Here is a 12,947-nt window from a genome sequence, read left to right as displayed (position 1 = left end):
TTTATCAAATATTTATACACTCTGTATTTTTATTAAAAGTTATTCCAAGCAATCAAAATGAAAAGGATTGTCCAAACAAGACATCTAATGAGATGACATATCACCGATGAACATTTAATATCTTAACTTGCTGTAACCTAAAACAGGTGAGAGAATAATACTTGCTACATAGGATGACACGCGATACTCAAATATCTGAGAAATGCTTTAAATAGCTTGTCTAAAAAAAGCCCAGAGCGCCTCGCGTCTGTATAGACACAGACACGACAAGTCTATCTCTGCTGATTCGGTGATTATTATAATGACTGCTAGTTTTCTTGTACAAAACTATTATGATATTTTCACATGTGCATAACAGAGAATTAAACACATTAACAATTGCTTCCGGTAAAATGTTCCCTGCTATTAGATATAGATGCAAAATCATTTTGAACCAACCTGAGTAGTACATTGACAAAAGGATATAAATAGAAATGGAAACTTTATTTTGACAAATTTCGCTTATTAGTGGTCCATGTTGTAGGCACTTCCTTTTCAGAAAAAAAACTGTCGAGAAGCACACCTACACATGAAATGAAATCATAACACACTATAAAATTTAGTTCACAGGATACATTGCATACCTATAGTATGATTTTCCCCCATCAAATATATTAGGCCTGCAAAAACATCACAATATTTATAACAATAATACTGCTCTATTGTATTATTGTTTGTGATTGTGTCGTCCTTGTGCAGCTATTATCATATTTCGGTTTATTCAAATGACATTTTTTGTGCATGTCATTAGTAAAATTAGATAAAACATGTATAACCTTTCCCTCTCAGGGATATGTAGATGTGGAGATGTTGAGTCAGTTAGATTTTTTATAACAAGGAAAACTTGACAAAACTAATGTATGCATCAAACTCACTCAGTATTAAAATAATTGTTACTAGTGACAGAGCTAGCAGGTGTGCTTGAGTCATAGGTATTCAAATGGAGCAAGCGAGCAATACATACGACATAGTTCTGCGAAAAGACAGCTGTGAATCACTAGCGTAACATAGATGTATGATTAGCCCGGTATAATACATCATTGCTTCCAAGGTATTTGAAATTTGAAGATACCTTTTTAGTTTTACGAAGGATAGGTAACGCATTAGTTCAGGTATGAATGACAATAAATACACTTAAATATGGTCTAGGTGTATGCTACGGATACAAAATTAGTGCAGATAGAAAGTGGAATACCTCCCAGCGCAGAGCGCCTCTGATTGTAAATATGTAATATTCTGGTACATACAGGTGATATCCAAAGACTATATCAGCTACAAACAGTGTGATCACTAGTCAGTGACTAGCTAGTGCAAACATGGTTAACTGGTAGAAATGGTTAACTAGTCGATATACATGTAGTTAACTAGTAGACATGGTTAACTAGTAGATATGGTTAACTAGTAGATACGGTTAACTAGTAGATATAGTTAGCTAGTACACATAATTAACTAGTAGATATAGTTAACTAGTAGACATGGTTAACTAGTAGATACAGTTAACTGATAGACATGGTTAACTAGTAGATACGAGTAACTAGTAGACATGGTTAACTAGTAGATATGGCTAACTAATAGATACGGTTAACTAGTAGATACGGTTAACTAGTAGATACGGTTAACTAGTAGATACGGTTAACTAGTAGATACAGTTAACTAGTAAATACAGTTAACTAGTAGATACGGTTAACTAGTAAACATGGTTAACTAGTAGATATGGTTAACTAGTAGACATGATTAACTAGTAGATATGGTTAAATAGTAGACATGAGAGTACAGTACTGAGAGCACAGAGCATATACAGTGAGAGTACAGAGTATGTACAGTGAAAGTACAGATTATGAGCAATAAGAATACAGAGTGTATGTAGTGCAAGTACAAGTGAAAGTACAAAGTGGGATTACAGAGTGTACAGCGACTCAAATGTTCTCTTTTTTCCTTCACATACATTGAACTAACCATAAAGGTAAAAATACTACACCTTATTTGAAAATAGCAATTGTGTTGTATGATTGGGAATTGTGTACACCTGCAGAGAAAAGGCAGCTGTTAATATTTCATGACAATTTGGCATGAACAGATATTGATGGCCCGGAGTGTTTATCAATTTGAATGCAAACCAACCGACAAAAAAATTAATGCCTTCTCAGTAGCACAAATCATTTTCAATTAGGGTTTCAATAATAACTTGTGTATTTTCATCAAATACTAGGTTTTCTCGACATTTTCAAGTTGCAAAAATGCAAAAAAAGGTATTTGCTCAATATCAACCGGGAACAAATGCTAGGAACGATTATACTGAACCCACTCGGTCGATCTATTGATTATTCATTCAAAACTTTAATACCTAAAACTGATTGGTTTTTGAAATATAACTTTTGACAATTTGTAAATTTCTAGTTGAAGTAAAGAAGAATCCATTGCTAACTCAATCCACAAGATGAGATCTGCCGGCCTATTAATCTAATAACCCCCAGTTGAAAATTAATGCGACCCATAAACACCTATACAGAATATTTAGTATTCGTACAATCTGCTTTGATCTTGCTCTACATTTGCAGAAGATTGACGCTGTAAGGTGGTCGTAAGACCGATAACTTATAGCAGTGTTCAGTAAGTACCACTAGTGATAATCTTATTTTTACTATGAAGTTTTGTTACTTATTATACTTATAAGCTATTAAAATGCCTGGTACGATGCATGGTAAGTAATGCTGAAAGTAATAACAATAACGACGAGAGTGATGGGCAACATGATTATTTGTCCCACATTCAGACATTGCTAGTCTGCAGCATTGATAATTCATACACCAGACGTTTCACTGACAAAACGGCCTCCATACACCACAGCCAGGATCTTCTCACCGATATTTTTATTTCAAAAACTGGTTTTTTGCTATACTAACATCAAAATCATTGCTGAAGAATGAAATATTATAATTGTATTGTTTATAAGTAAACTTAATTTTAAATGGTGTCGAATAACCTTCAGCTTAAAAGTAAAGTATTTATCGGAATGCTCTACGCGTGCACTGCTTCTAAATAGTAACGACAGCTGACCAACTATCACCTGTCTGAGACTGCTCTAACAAGTTTGATTTCTAAATCGAGTGATTACAAATCGGTACATTCGTGCTATGACTTTCCTTAACATTAGAGTAAATGGGTAAAGCATAGGTGAAATATTTTCTGCAATTGCTTTGTTTCTCTGTATTAATCACTGGCAGTCCAGTGTCCAATGTGAGGGGTTGTCAGGTGTGCTGATAAAGTGAGAATACACAAAGGATAAATATGCGTACAATTATTTGGGAAGGTCATAAGGCAGTCAACTCGTGGAGGTGCGAAAATGTTAAGCTACTAAGCCCGATGTCATGGGTTCGATTTCCATTTTAAGCAATTCTTTACCCCAACTCTGGATTCAGCCAGACATGGCGCTTATTATTACCTGTTTAACTCTTAATAAAATAAATTGTTATTTTGCGAAACTCATCAATTCACAAAATGTCCAGAACAATAAAACTAAAACTAGAAATTCCACTGTCATACAGCCCACCACTAAAGTGATATTGGAAAAAGAAAGGGTACAGATGGTTGAGAAATGCAATATTAGCAGTCAAATAGGATAACTGCAATAGTAGCTGTAATGTACTGGGTGTGGGTGTTATTATATACAACAAATAGCAATAATGAAAGGAAAATATTATATGTTTATATCTCTCCTGCAAAAAGAGAAATGCAATATTGGCCAATATTAGAAGTAAAATGCACTGATATTATTAGAATAACCAATATTATTTATATAATAATAATACAAAACCAAAGCACAATTTTTTTAAATTTCAAAATGGCATAGCTAACAATATCACGAAGTTGTGATATTTATATAGGTTTTTAGAAAATCTGTACTACGTAGTCATTGTTCCGTAGTCATCCAAACTTATAATCAATTATTGTAATAATCTCATAAGAAACGTTAAAAAATATCATCGTCAGTTGCTTTACTTACACTGCGTTGGGCATCAGTTAAAATACGAAAGTATTCAAATGTGTCGGCAAATGAAAATGAAAAAATTGAAATCGGCAAGAATGAAACGATTTCTGTACTCCTATATTAATTGCCGAAACATTCGGCAATTTGACAATGCTATAGACTGGTGAAAAGTGCACGTTTTTTTTCTTGAAACGCGCAAGACTATCGTTCTATTCTCTGTCGCCCGGCGTTTCAATTTTCGGTCTTAACTTTTATTAATCTAAGCTTTTCAAGCGTTTTGTGGCGACTTTCGTCCAAAAAATCTGTCTATTTGTGTAGAATCCGATCAGATGGGTTAGTTTTAGGAATTTGCGGTACCCTTTCAAAGGCTTGGTAACATATTTAAATAGGTTTATATGCGTTTTATATCATTATTATACTTAAACGACTTTACTGAAAAATAGTTAAATTTGTTGATAGGATTTCGTTGCAAGGATTTGGTGACGGCCGTTAACGGATAATTTTTCGGGAGTTGTGTGCACATGTGCATTTATCATAATTCTCCCAATCAATCGTTTCACTCTTGTTTGGTCGTGGGATAATATGAACTACATAGTCATAAATATTCATCAAATAATGGAAGTCTTTACTATAATATTATAATGCCTACTAGCGCTAGAGATGAGCATGTTAAGTTGTTTGTAATGTTTGTTTTGTTAATAGGTCTTTGATTATGTTTTCGAACTACAACTACTCCTTTAATACTCACATTACGTGCTCTGATCTCTAAATAAAATCTGAAATGAATAAATAAGTAAATATATGCATAAAACTGAATCAATTGGACAAAGTGTTCTTAGCACATCAAATATGGTGCTTCAAAAAACCAAACTATTAGTAAAATGAGTTGTTATTGCTTGTTTGAGATGTCAACATATAAACCACCTAAGCATAAGGTGATAGGGATATGAGGTGCATTAAAGCACCACATATCGCTATCAACTACTATATCGTGGGCTGAGCGCAAAATTGTTGTAACTTCATATAAAACAAAGGAAGTTACAACAATTTTGCGCTCAGCCCACGATATGCAAGTTTAATAAGAAACATAGAAAGACATTCCTTTTAGAAAAAGTTATGAAAAACTTACCACAGAGACACGAGGAGCCCCCATACCAGTGTTATTGTATTGAGGCATCACCAGGTAAGATATGGCAGATTGTAGAGAGTAAGCCCATAAAAGCCCCTAAAACAACATAAAATGCAAGACTATGATAAGATCTTTATACCAGGCAGAGCTTGTAGCTCTACGAGCAACTAGCCGTCTCCATTACTAGCCACATTTTGGCATTGCTTGATCAGACAGTAGATATTTGTTCCTTGCTTATCAAAATCAAATATGAAGTTTACAGTATAAAGGCATAAGAAAACTGGATTCAGTCCAACAAACTGGCTGAATGAAGGGTTGACAGATGCTAATCAAAAGTCAACCTACGCAGTTTACAGCCGGTGGAAGGAGTGAAGCTGATATAGCCACACCAACAAGAGAGCCCTGATTGTTGCCAAGGACGGAGAGTGCGACAGCCATTCCAGAGACTAGGGCTATGACAGCACCAACAATAAGGCTTCTTGGAAGACCTCTGAAAGCGCATACACAAACAGGAAATACAAACGTACGATGCTTCACATAAGCAATACAGAAATACATAGTGTAAACTCCGGCATAAAAGTCGAAAATTTGACACCAAATTTTGAGCTAAGAAATTCATCCTCGACTTATACGGTGGTTACGTTTTTTATGACACAAACTCTAGTAAAATTTAACTTAAAAAAACCATTGCAAATCAAAATTACATGATATGACATAGAGGGATTTATTTATAAATAGTAAAATACTAGTAATCCTACTCAACATGAGATGGATCAAACACTAAGTCCATTCTTCCCCATTCAAATGGTCACCACTACGGTTCTCTTCGGGAATGTGTTTTTTCGAATATAATGCTTTTTTCGTAGTATCTGCCCACAAGCTCACGCTTCAGTAATCCATTTAACTCATCCACTGAATTACGTTTCCTGACAGAAAACCATCTTGCGGCCTGGATTTTCAGTTAGAAATGTATATATTACCAAAGGTGGCAGCTTTGTTCTATTGGTGAGGCGAGCAAGAACGATGGTGGTGAAGCATTGTTTTTTGCGCCTCATGGTCTTCACTAAAACTGTCGTCTCTCGTTCTTTTGTTAATGGTACATATTGTCGCCAGCACCAAAAAACAATGAATGCTGTTCGCTCATCTACAGTTCGCCCAGCTCTGATGTCAACTGAACAATTTGAGCCAGAGAAGGGGGTCCGCCCACTTATATGGCAGGTACATAGCACAACCAGGATTTTTAAACCAAACTTTAGATCTCGACTTATGCCCGGGTTGACTTGCATGCCAGAATTTACGGCATACCTTAAGGAGATCAGCAAAAACCAAACATCCATCAAAAGCATGGTACGATATGATAGAGTCACAATATAAAAACAGTCAAAATAGGAAATTATAACAAAGAATATAACCTGAAAAACTATTGTTAGTTGAACAAATGGGTACAGTTAGTAAATATTTTTACTAATCTAAAATGCATAAGCTAAGCAATTTGACGACAAAACCAATTAATCCTCAGTTGCTGTTGCAACATATTATTTCTTTCAATTTTTTATCATGATCAGTAATAATTCATAATATAAACTAAATATTTAAATCCTATACAAACTAAAACAAGTATAATTAATGATATTAACTTTTTCTTTAAATTTTATGCATACACATATTATTGCTAATATTCTTCAATGGAATATTAGTTCAGCACTTCTTACCAAACTGACTATAAAACATTCAGACAAAAATAAGAGTAAATCAGCTGCCAATGTTTTACCCTCATCACTGCTTCTTTCAACCTAATCATTAAACGCAAAATCGGACTTTACTTGTCACAAACACGATAACGCAGAGTATTTATCCCCCCATGAAGGTTTTTTAAGGGTAGACAACTCTAACAACTGAAGATATGACTTTTAAGAAATTATACTCGTTATGGGTGAACAAAAAAATATATATACTAGCTGTGCCACCCGGCGTTGCCCGGGTAATAGAAGAGACTTTGGACAGAAAACTGATTTGTATTTAACATATAACAACATTTGCCATTCTAACTTTTAAACTACATATCATGAGAAAAGTGTTTTGTCTTATAAACAATGAGAAGTAGTGAAAGTTGGTGCTATTAGCCAGTTTAATAATGTGAGCAAACAGCTTCTCGTGACGTTATGCTATGACCCGCGTCATACGCAAAACAGTTAGGTATTTGCTCTCATATAATGACCTATACGTATTGGCAATCTAGCAATTCGATTTCTGTAGTCTAGTGGGTAAGGTGTCAGACTGGTGAACGGCAGAGTCCGAGATCGATGCTTCTTCGGTATGGATTATTTATTCCAAGATTTTAAGATCTATATCCAGACAATCAATCCTACAAACGGCAAACTTTGAGAAATATATAGATACATATTTATTATTACATAAAATTAGTTATTTATAAATAACTAATATCGATAAAGTTTAATATTATTTATAAGCATAAAATTGTGACATAACCATAATATGGCTGACTGTGGTAGTTGTGTTGTCTGGATGCAGATCTCCCTTGGTGTGACCACAATACATTAACCAGAGTTAGGCATGAGGGGGTCAGTAAAAGATAAAATGTATTGAAACCTATAAACAGGCCTTTTGTGCTAGCATCGAATGTTGACTGACACAAAGGCTGTGCCCAACACCCTATTACGTGGAGGAATTAAAGAGAACAAATATATGCACCTACCACAACAATCACATAAATAAAAAGCTTATAGATAGATATTGAGGGCACAAAATAATCAAGAGTGTGAGTAACATAACATATTAGTAACAACATATAATATCAAATCCTAATGATGCATAGCGTGTTACCGGTAAATTTACATAACTCTTCAATAAAGGTAACATTGCCTGGTAACCTAGGGTATTATTAGTTAAGCACTTGTTAGCACTACAGATGAACATGTTAAACAAGACAAGGTCTCAGTACAGCTGTCACCTTAACCATGACTAAAATTTACCAGAGTCGCAACCCTTCCTGGAACAGTACGGAGACCATTCAACTAGACAAAAAGAGGGTAGTAGTTAACTCAGTAGCAACCATGTGAGTCATACAACAACAGCTGATAGTTACAGTCTCTATGCGAGCACAAATATGCTACTCAAGATGGCTAGTCATAATACTAACCTATCTGCTTTGAACAGCGGAAACAACCTGTTTTCTGATGTGAGAAATTGCGAAAAAATATTATTTCAAAATGAGGCTTGTTGAGATGTACACAAGAATTTTGAACAACTATTTCACAATGTTACATCCAGCAAAAAACAATGTAAAATAGATAGCTGATAGGTAGGAGCAGTTGCCTGATACATAGGATCAGTGGACTGACAGTTGTCTGAAGAAAATTAGTGACTCTTCTGCAATTTTAGTAAAATCTGAACAATTTTTGCTAATTGATGAAATGAAAGACATGCGCACACACGCATGCACTTACACTCACTCACTCACTCACTCACTCACACACTCACTCACTCACTCACACACTCACACACACTCACTCACTCACTCACTCACACACTCACACACTCACACACACTCACACGATCAGTGGCTGGACACATGGGACCAGTTGCTTGACACAGAACAAGATACCTGACACAAAGGATCACTTGCCTGACACATAGGAACAGGTGCTTAAAATAAAGCAAAATACAACGCTTATCCCTCACTGTCTACTAGACACCATATAAAGCTAGAATATTCCTTAACATGCCTCAACTTCATAAACTCAATGAACGATTTGGGGCCTCGCTAAAATTTTCCTCCATGGTGCCCAAAACCTTTAACCATAACTGCCACGGACAGCTTCCTTTGTTTTTTTTCTAGGTAAATCAGACACGGTGATTCCGATTTTGTACTCAAATTAAAGATTGGTCCACTAACTTTCAAAGTCATGAAGACTTTTTTACAGTGTTATAATATCAGTCTCGCAAACAACACAATCGACACAACAAGCGCCGCTCATAAATATGTGGCGTATGCTAGCTTTTTAGGAACGGAAGTTGGGGATGTTTAGTCCGATCTAGAATTATAAAGATGGGCGTCTTAAAACTCAATATTATCTAAATTCAGCCTTCAAAATAATCTGTCTTTTGTGAAAGGTAGATAAGCTAGCTAACATTGCTTGTAGCTTGTTGCATGATGTTTAATAGGCTGAACGTCAAGAAAAGTGAGCTCAAAAAAGCGCTGTAATAACGCTAGCTTGTGATAAAATCGCACTTTTTTGAGCTCATTTTTCTCGGCATTCAGCCCATTAAACATCCTGTAACAAGCTACGAACAATGTTAAATAGCTTATCTACTTTTCATATATGACTGAGATTATTCTGAAAGCTGAATTTAGATAATATTGAGTTTTAAGACGTCAATCTCTATAATTTTAGATCGGACTAAACATCCTCAACTTCCGTTCCTAAAAAGCTAGTATACATCACTTATTTATGGGCGGAGCTTGTTGTGTCGATTGTGTTGTTTGCGAGACTGATATTATAACACAGTAAAAAGCCTTCATGACTTTGAAAGTTAGTGGACCAATCTTTAATTTGAGTACAAAATCAGAATCACCGTGTCTGATTTACCTAGCAAAAAACAAAGAAAGCTGTTCATGGCAGTAATGGTTTAAGATGCACATAGACATTACATCTAAAAACAAGTTGTGAAAGGTGTACGAATACAAGTCATAATTGGTTACAATATTCAAACCTCAACAGGACAACATTTTGTAACCGCTTGTGAGAACAGGTTTGTAAAATACCATCCACGGAAGTAGAATGTGAGTTGAGGTTACACACAACTAGTATACTCTCACAATGCATACCTGCCATACATCTCCGGGGAAGGCCAGCTGCCAGTAATAGGCTTCCACCAGCTCTCACTATTCATGATGTAGGTTACAGGAAGACCTAAGAGAAACCCTACAATGTTCCGGTGTTTGGTAAGCTCGCATCACAACAAGGTTGTCAGAAACACGACCTCATGTAAAGCTGAACAAAGCAACAGATGGTTTGATACGAGCACTAAAAACATACCAGTCAAAACACAAACTGCCAACCCAACAGCCTCACTTTTGAGTCCAACATTTCTTAAAGTGGGATCTTCAATAGCGCTGCCGAATGTTGCAGCCAAAATCGGACCCTAAAATAGAAAGTTGGAGCTACTGACAGCTTTTTCCACTAAATGAAATTAATGATGGAATCTAATTATATTCAGTCCGAGGACCTTGGTATATCAGAAATAACTTGGTTCAAAGTCATTACTGCTAAAATATAAACACAAATATACTTTTTGCAAATTATCTAGTAAAAAGTGAGTTGATTTGCTACAAATTATTAAAGTCAAGTTTAGAGTTGCCTACCTCTTAAAATAACAATGCAAATAAAGAGATAATAGAAGTCTTCCAATTTTATTGGTTTTTGTAATATGTAAGTTAATTATATTCCAACATAGTAAATGACTTGAAAATAGTTTTTATGATGCAATTTTAAGATTATAATTTACCCATAATCGTCAGCTTTTGGTAGATTAATCATAAATGTGAGTTACAAATACGTAATAGGGATCAAGAATTTTAAGAAATAATTCATGCATATCCATTTTATACAAAAACGAATACAATTCAAGGTAACTATTGTCTAGATAATTTAAGATTTCTTTGACTAAAAATTACAATATTTTTCTATTTTCATAAGTTTGTGTGAGACAGCGCTGCCATTAGAAGAGATGCAAGAATAAGATAGTCAAATGTTTATCCTAAAATCATCTATTTGTGACTGACCTCAATTTATATTTGTTACAACGTTATCATCTGATCTCCTTCTCCAAACCATTCATGTGCCTTGAAATGAAAAGTCATCGCTAGATCTCATCCACATATGATTATTAGGTATATCTAACACATTGATTTGAAAACTTATTCCACTGTTAATTTATCTATTTTCATTATTCTTGAAACCTTACAAAAGTTTTAGCGTGATGTTTTAGGTAGGTAGAAAAAGCAAGTTTACCATCAACGGTGAAATAAGCATGCTGGCAACCAATATGACGCTGCTGTTTTCAATCAGGCCAACCGCACCTATTATCCTGAAACAAAAGAGCCTGAATAAACAGATATCTGAAATGGCGCAACGACAAAACAATTTGGAACATGCCAAATCATACGACAAATGATGAGTGTGCAGTGCAATACACAAAGAGTACATTAATTTCTATTGCTTAGAATAAAGTTAGGAGATGGGAATAATAATAGGGAAGACATAGCCAACAGCAGGCTAAATAGGTCAATGTTGGCATTGCCTCTACACTGATAAAGTCAATAAGTTTTTTTATCCTTGTTTCAAGTAAGCAACATTAATCTACATGAAACAGTTTGAGAATTGCAAAAGCTGTAGAGCAGTGGTTCCCAACCTTTTTTTTGCTTTTACCCCTTCGCAAAATTTTCAAATACAAATTCCCCCCTGAAAAAAGTGAAGTGTGACCCCATAGGCCTACTATATATTGTATTCACTGAAAGGGCTACACAGGTGCATATATGTAGGTCAGCAGCATATATACATATATTTATTTGTTAAATAACTTGCTAAATAGCATATATAGTAATAAATCACGTCAACATTATTGTTATTCCGGTACACTCAACGGATGTGGGGTGAGATTATGAGTTTTAACGAGACCGCTCTTGCTGATGCCTCTGTGCAAGTTTTCACAATTCAGGTTTTGTTTTTATAATGCACATCTCAAGTCGCTCTCAAGGTCAGGTCGATTTCTTTTCTCATTTTTAAGGTGCAGCATTGATGAAAATCCTACGTGTAGGATTTTCATCAGTGCTGAAGGATTTTTACGTGCAGCTAAATGGCATCAGAATCATTATTACCTTTTTAGCAATGAGTAGAGAATTTTTTCTCGCTGAGAGCCAAAACTGGTCAATAGACATTGATCTAAGATCATCTTTCAGTGCAGAAATGTTAACCAACTCAACAAACTCCTATTGTAGCTCCTCTAGAATTTCTTCAACAGTGCGTTGAAATGGATTTCGTGTGATGTTGAGCATCTTCTTTTTTTCTGAAGGTAGCTCAGGGAAGTAGCATCCAAATTCTGTTATGAGATCAAACAGGTGTTCAGTAATGGTTGCCACTAGACTACCAAGATAGAGCAGGTTTTGTGTTCCAATAATTCAGTGAGTGTGGGAAAGGATACCGTGTTCCCAGTGCAGGTTCGTGTATGCCACAGTACCAGCTTTGCTTTGAAAGCATCAATGCTGTCATGAAAGGCAAAGAAATGATGATTGCTCCCTTGTAACTTCAAGTTCAACTTATTAAGCTAGGCAAATGTATCAACCAGGTATGCAGTCTCAAATACATAGTTACCAGCTTTCATGGCTGCTAAAAGTTCATGCTGGCCTTTATTTTCAAGAAATTTCATAACCTCAGACATATGTAGCTCAAAGAGCCTGCTTAACATGTTTCCCTTGGATGACCACCTCACTTCAGTATGAAATAACAAAGTTGTAAACATGACATCACTTTCAGAACATAGTGCTGAGAACAATCTGGTATTTAGTGCTGATGCTTTGATGTAATTCACAACTGTTATGTTCACATCCAAGTTTGATTTCAACTCTTGTGGAAGAGTTTTTGATGCCAATGCTTCACGGTGAATGAAGCAATGCACTCCTATATCAGGGTTCTTTTGCTTGATCTGTTTTACAAAGCCTGATCTACATCCTAACATAGCAGGTGCTCCATCAGTGCATACACTTATCAA

At 35.3% G+C, this 12,947-nt stretch overlaps 1 protein-coding gene across 2 annotated transcripts in view; it reads right to left on the bottom strand.

Moving 5' to 3' along the window:
• LOC137386042 (uncharacterized) overlaps positions 1-12,947 on the bottom strand; it is a 52,018-nt gene that overhangs the window by 13,124 nt on the left and 25,947 nt on the right. Inside the window, exons 7-11 of one of the 2 annotated variants that reach the window (XM_068072696.1) lie at positions 11,192-11,267; positions 10,217-10,322; positions 10,006-10,102; positions 5,502-5,646; positions 5,157-5,252 (exon numbers count right to left, since the gene is read on the bottom strand). In XM_068072696.1, the coding sequence (XP_067928797.1) occupies positions 5,157-5,252; positions 5,502-5,646; positions 10,006-10,102; positions 10,217-10,322; positions 11,192-11,267 (520 nt within the window). The remainder of the gene's footprint in view (positions 1-5,156; positions 5,253-5,501; positions 5,647-10,005; positions 10,103-10,216; positions 10,323-11,191; positions 11,268-12,947) is intronic. The other variant, XM_068072697.1, reaches the window with a different exon arrangement.

Source organism: Watersipora subatra, chromosome 1 (assembly GCF_963576615.1).
Source record: "Watersipora subatra chromosome 1, tzWatSuba1.1, whole genome shotgun sequence".
Classification (NCBI taxonomy): Eukaryota; Metazoa; Bryozoa; class Gymnolaemata; order Cheilostomatida; family Watersiporidae; genus Watersipora; species Watersipora subatra.
Note: the sequence above shows the minus strand (reverse complement) of the source record. Positions and strands in the feature narration are given on the sequence as shown.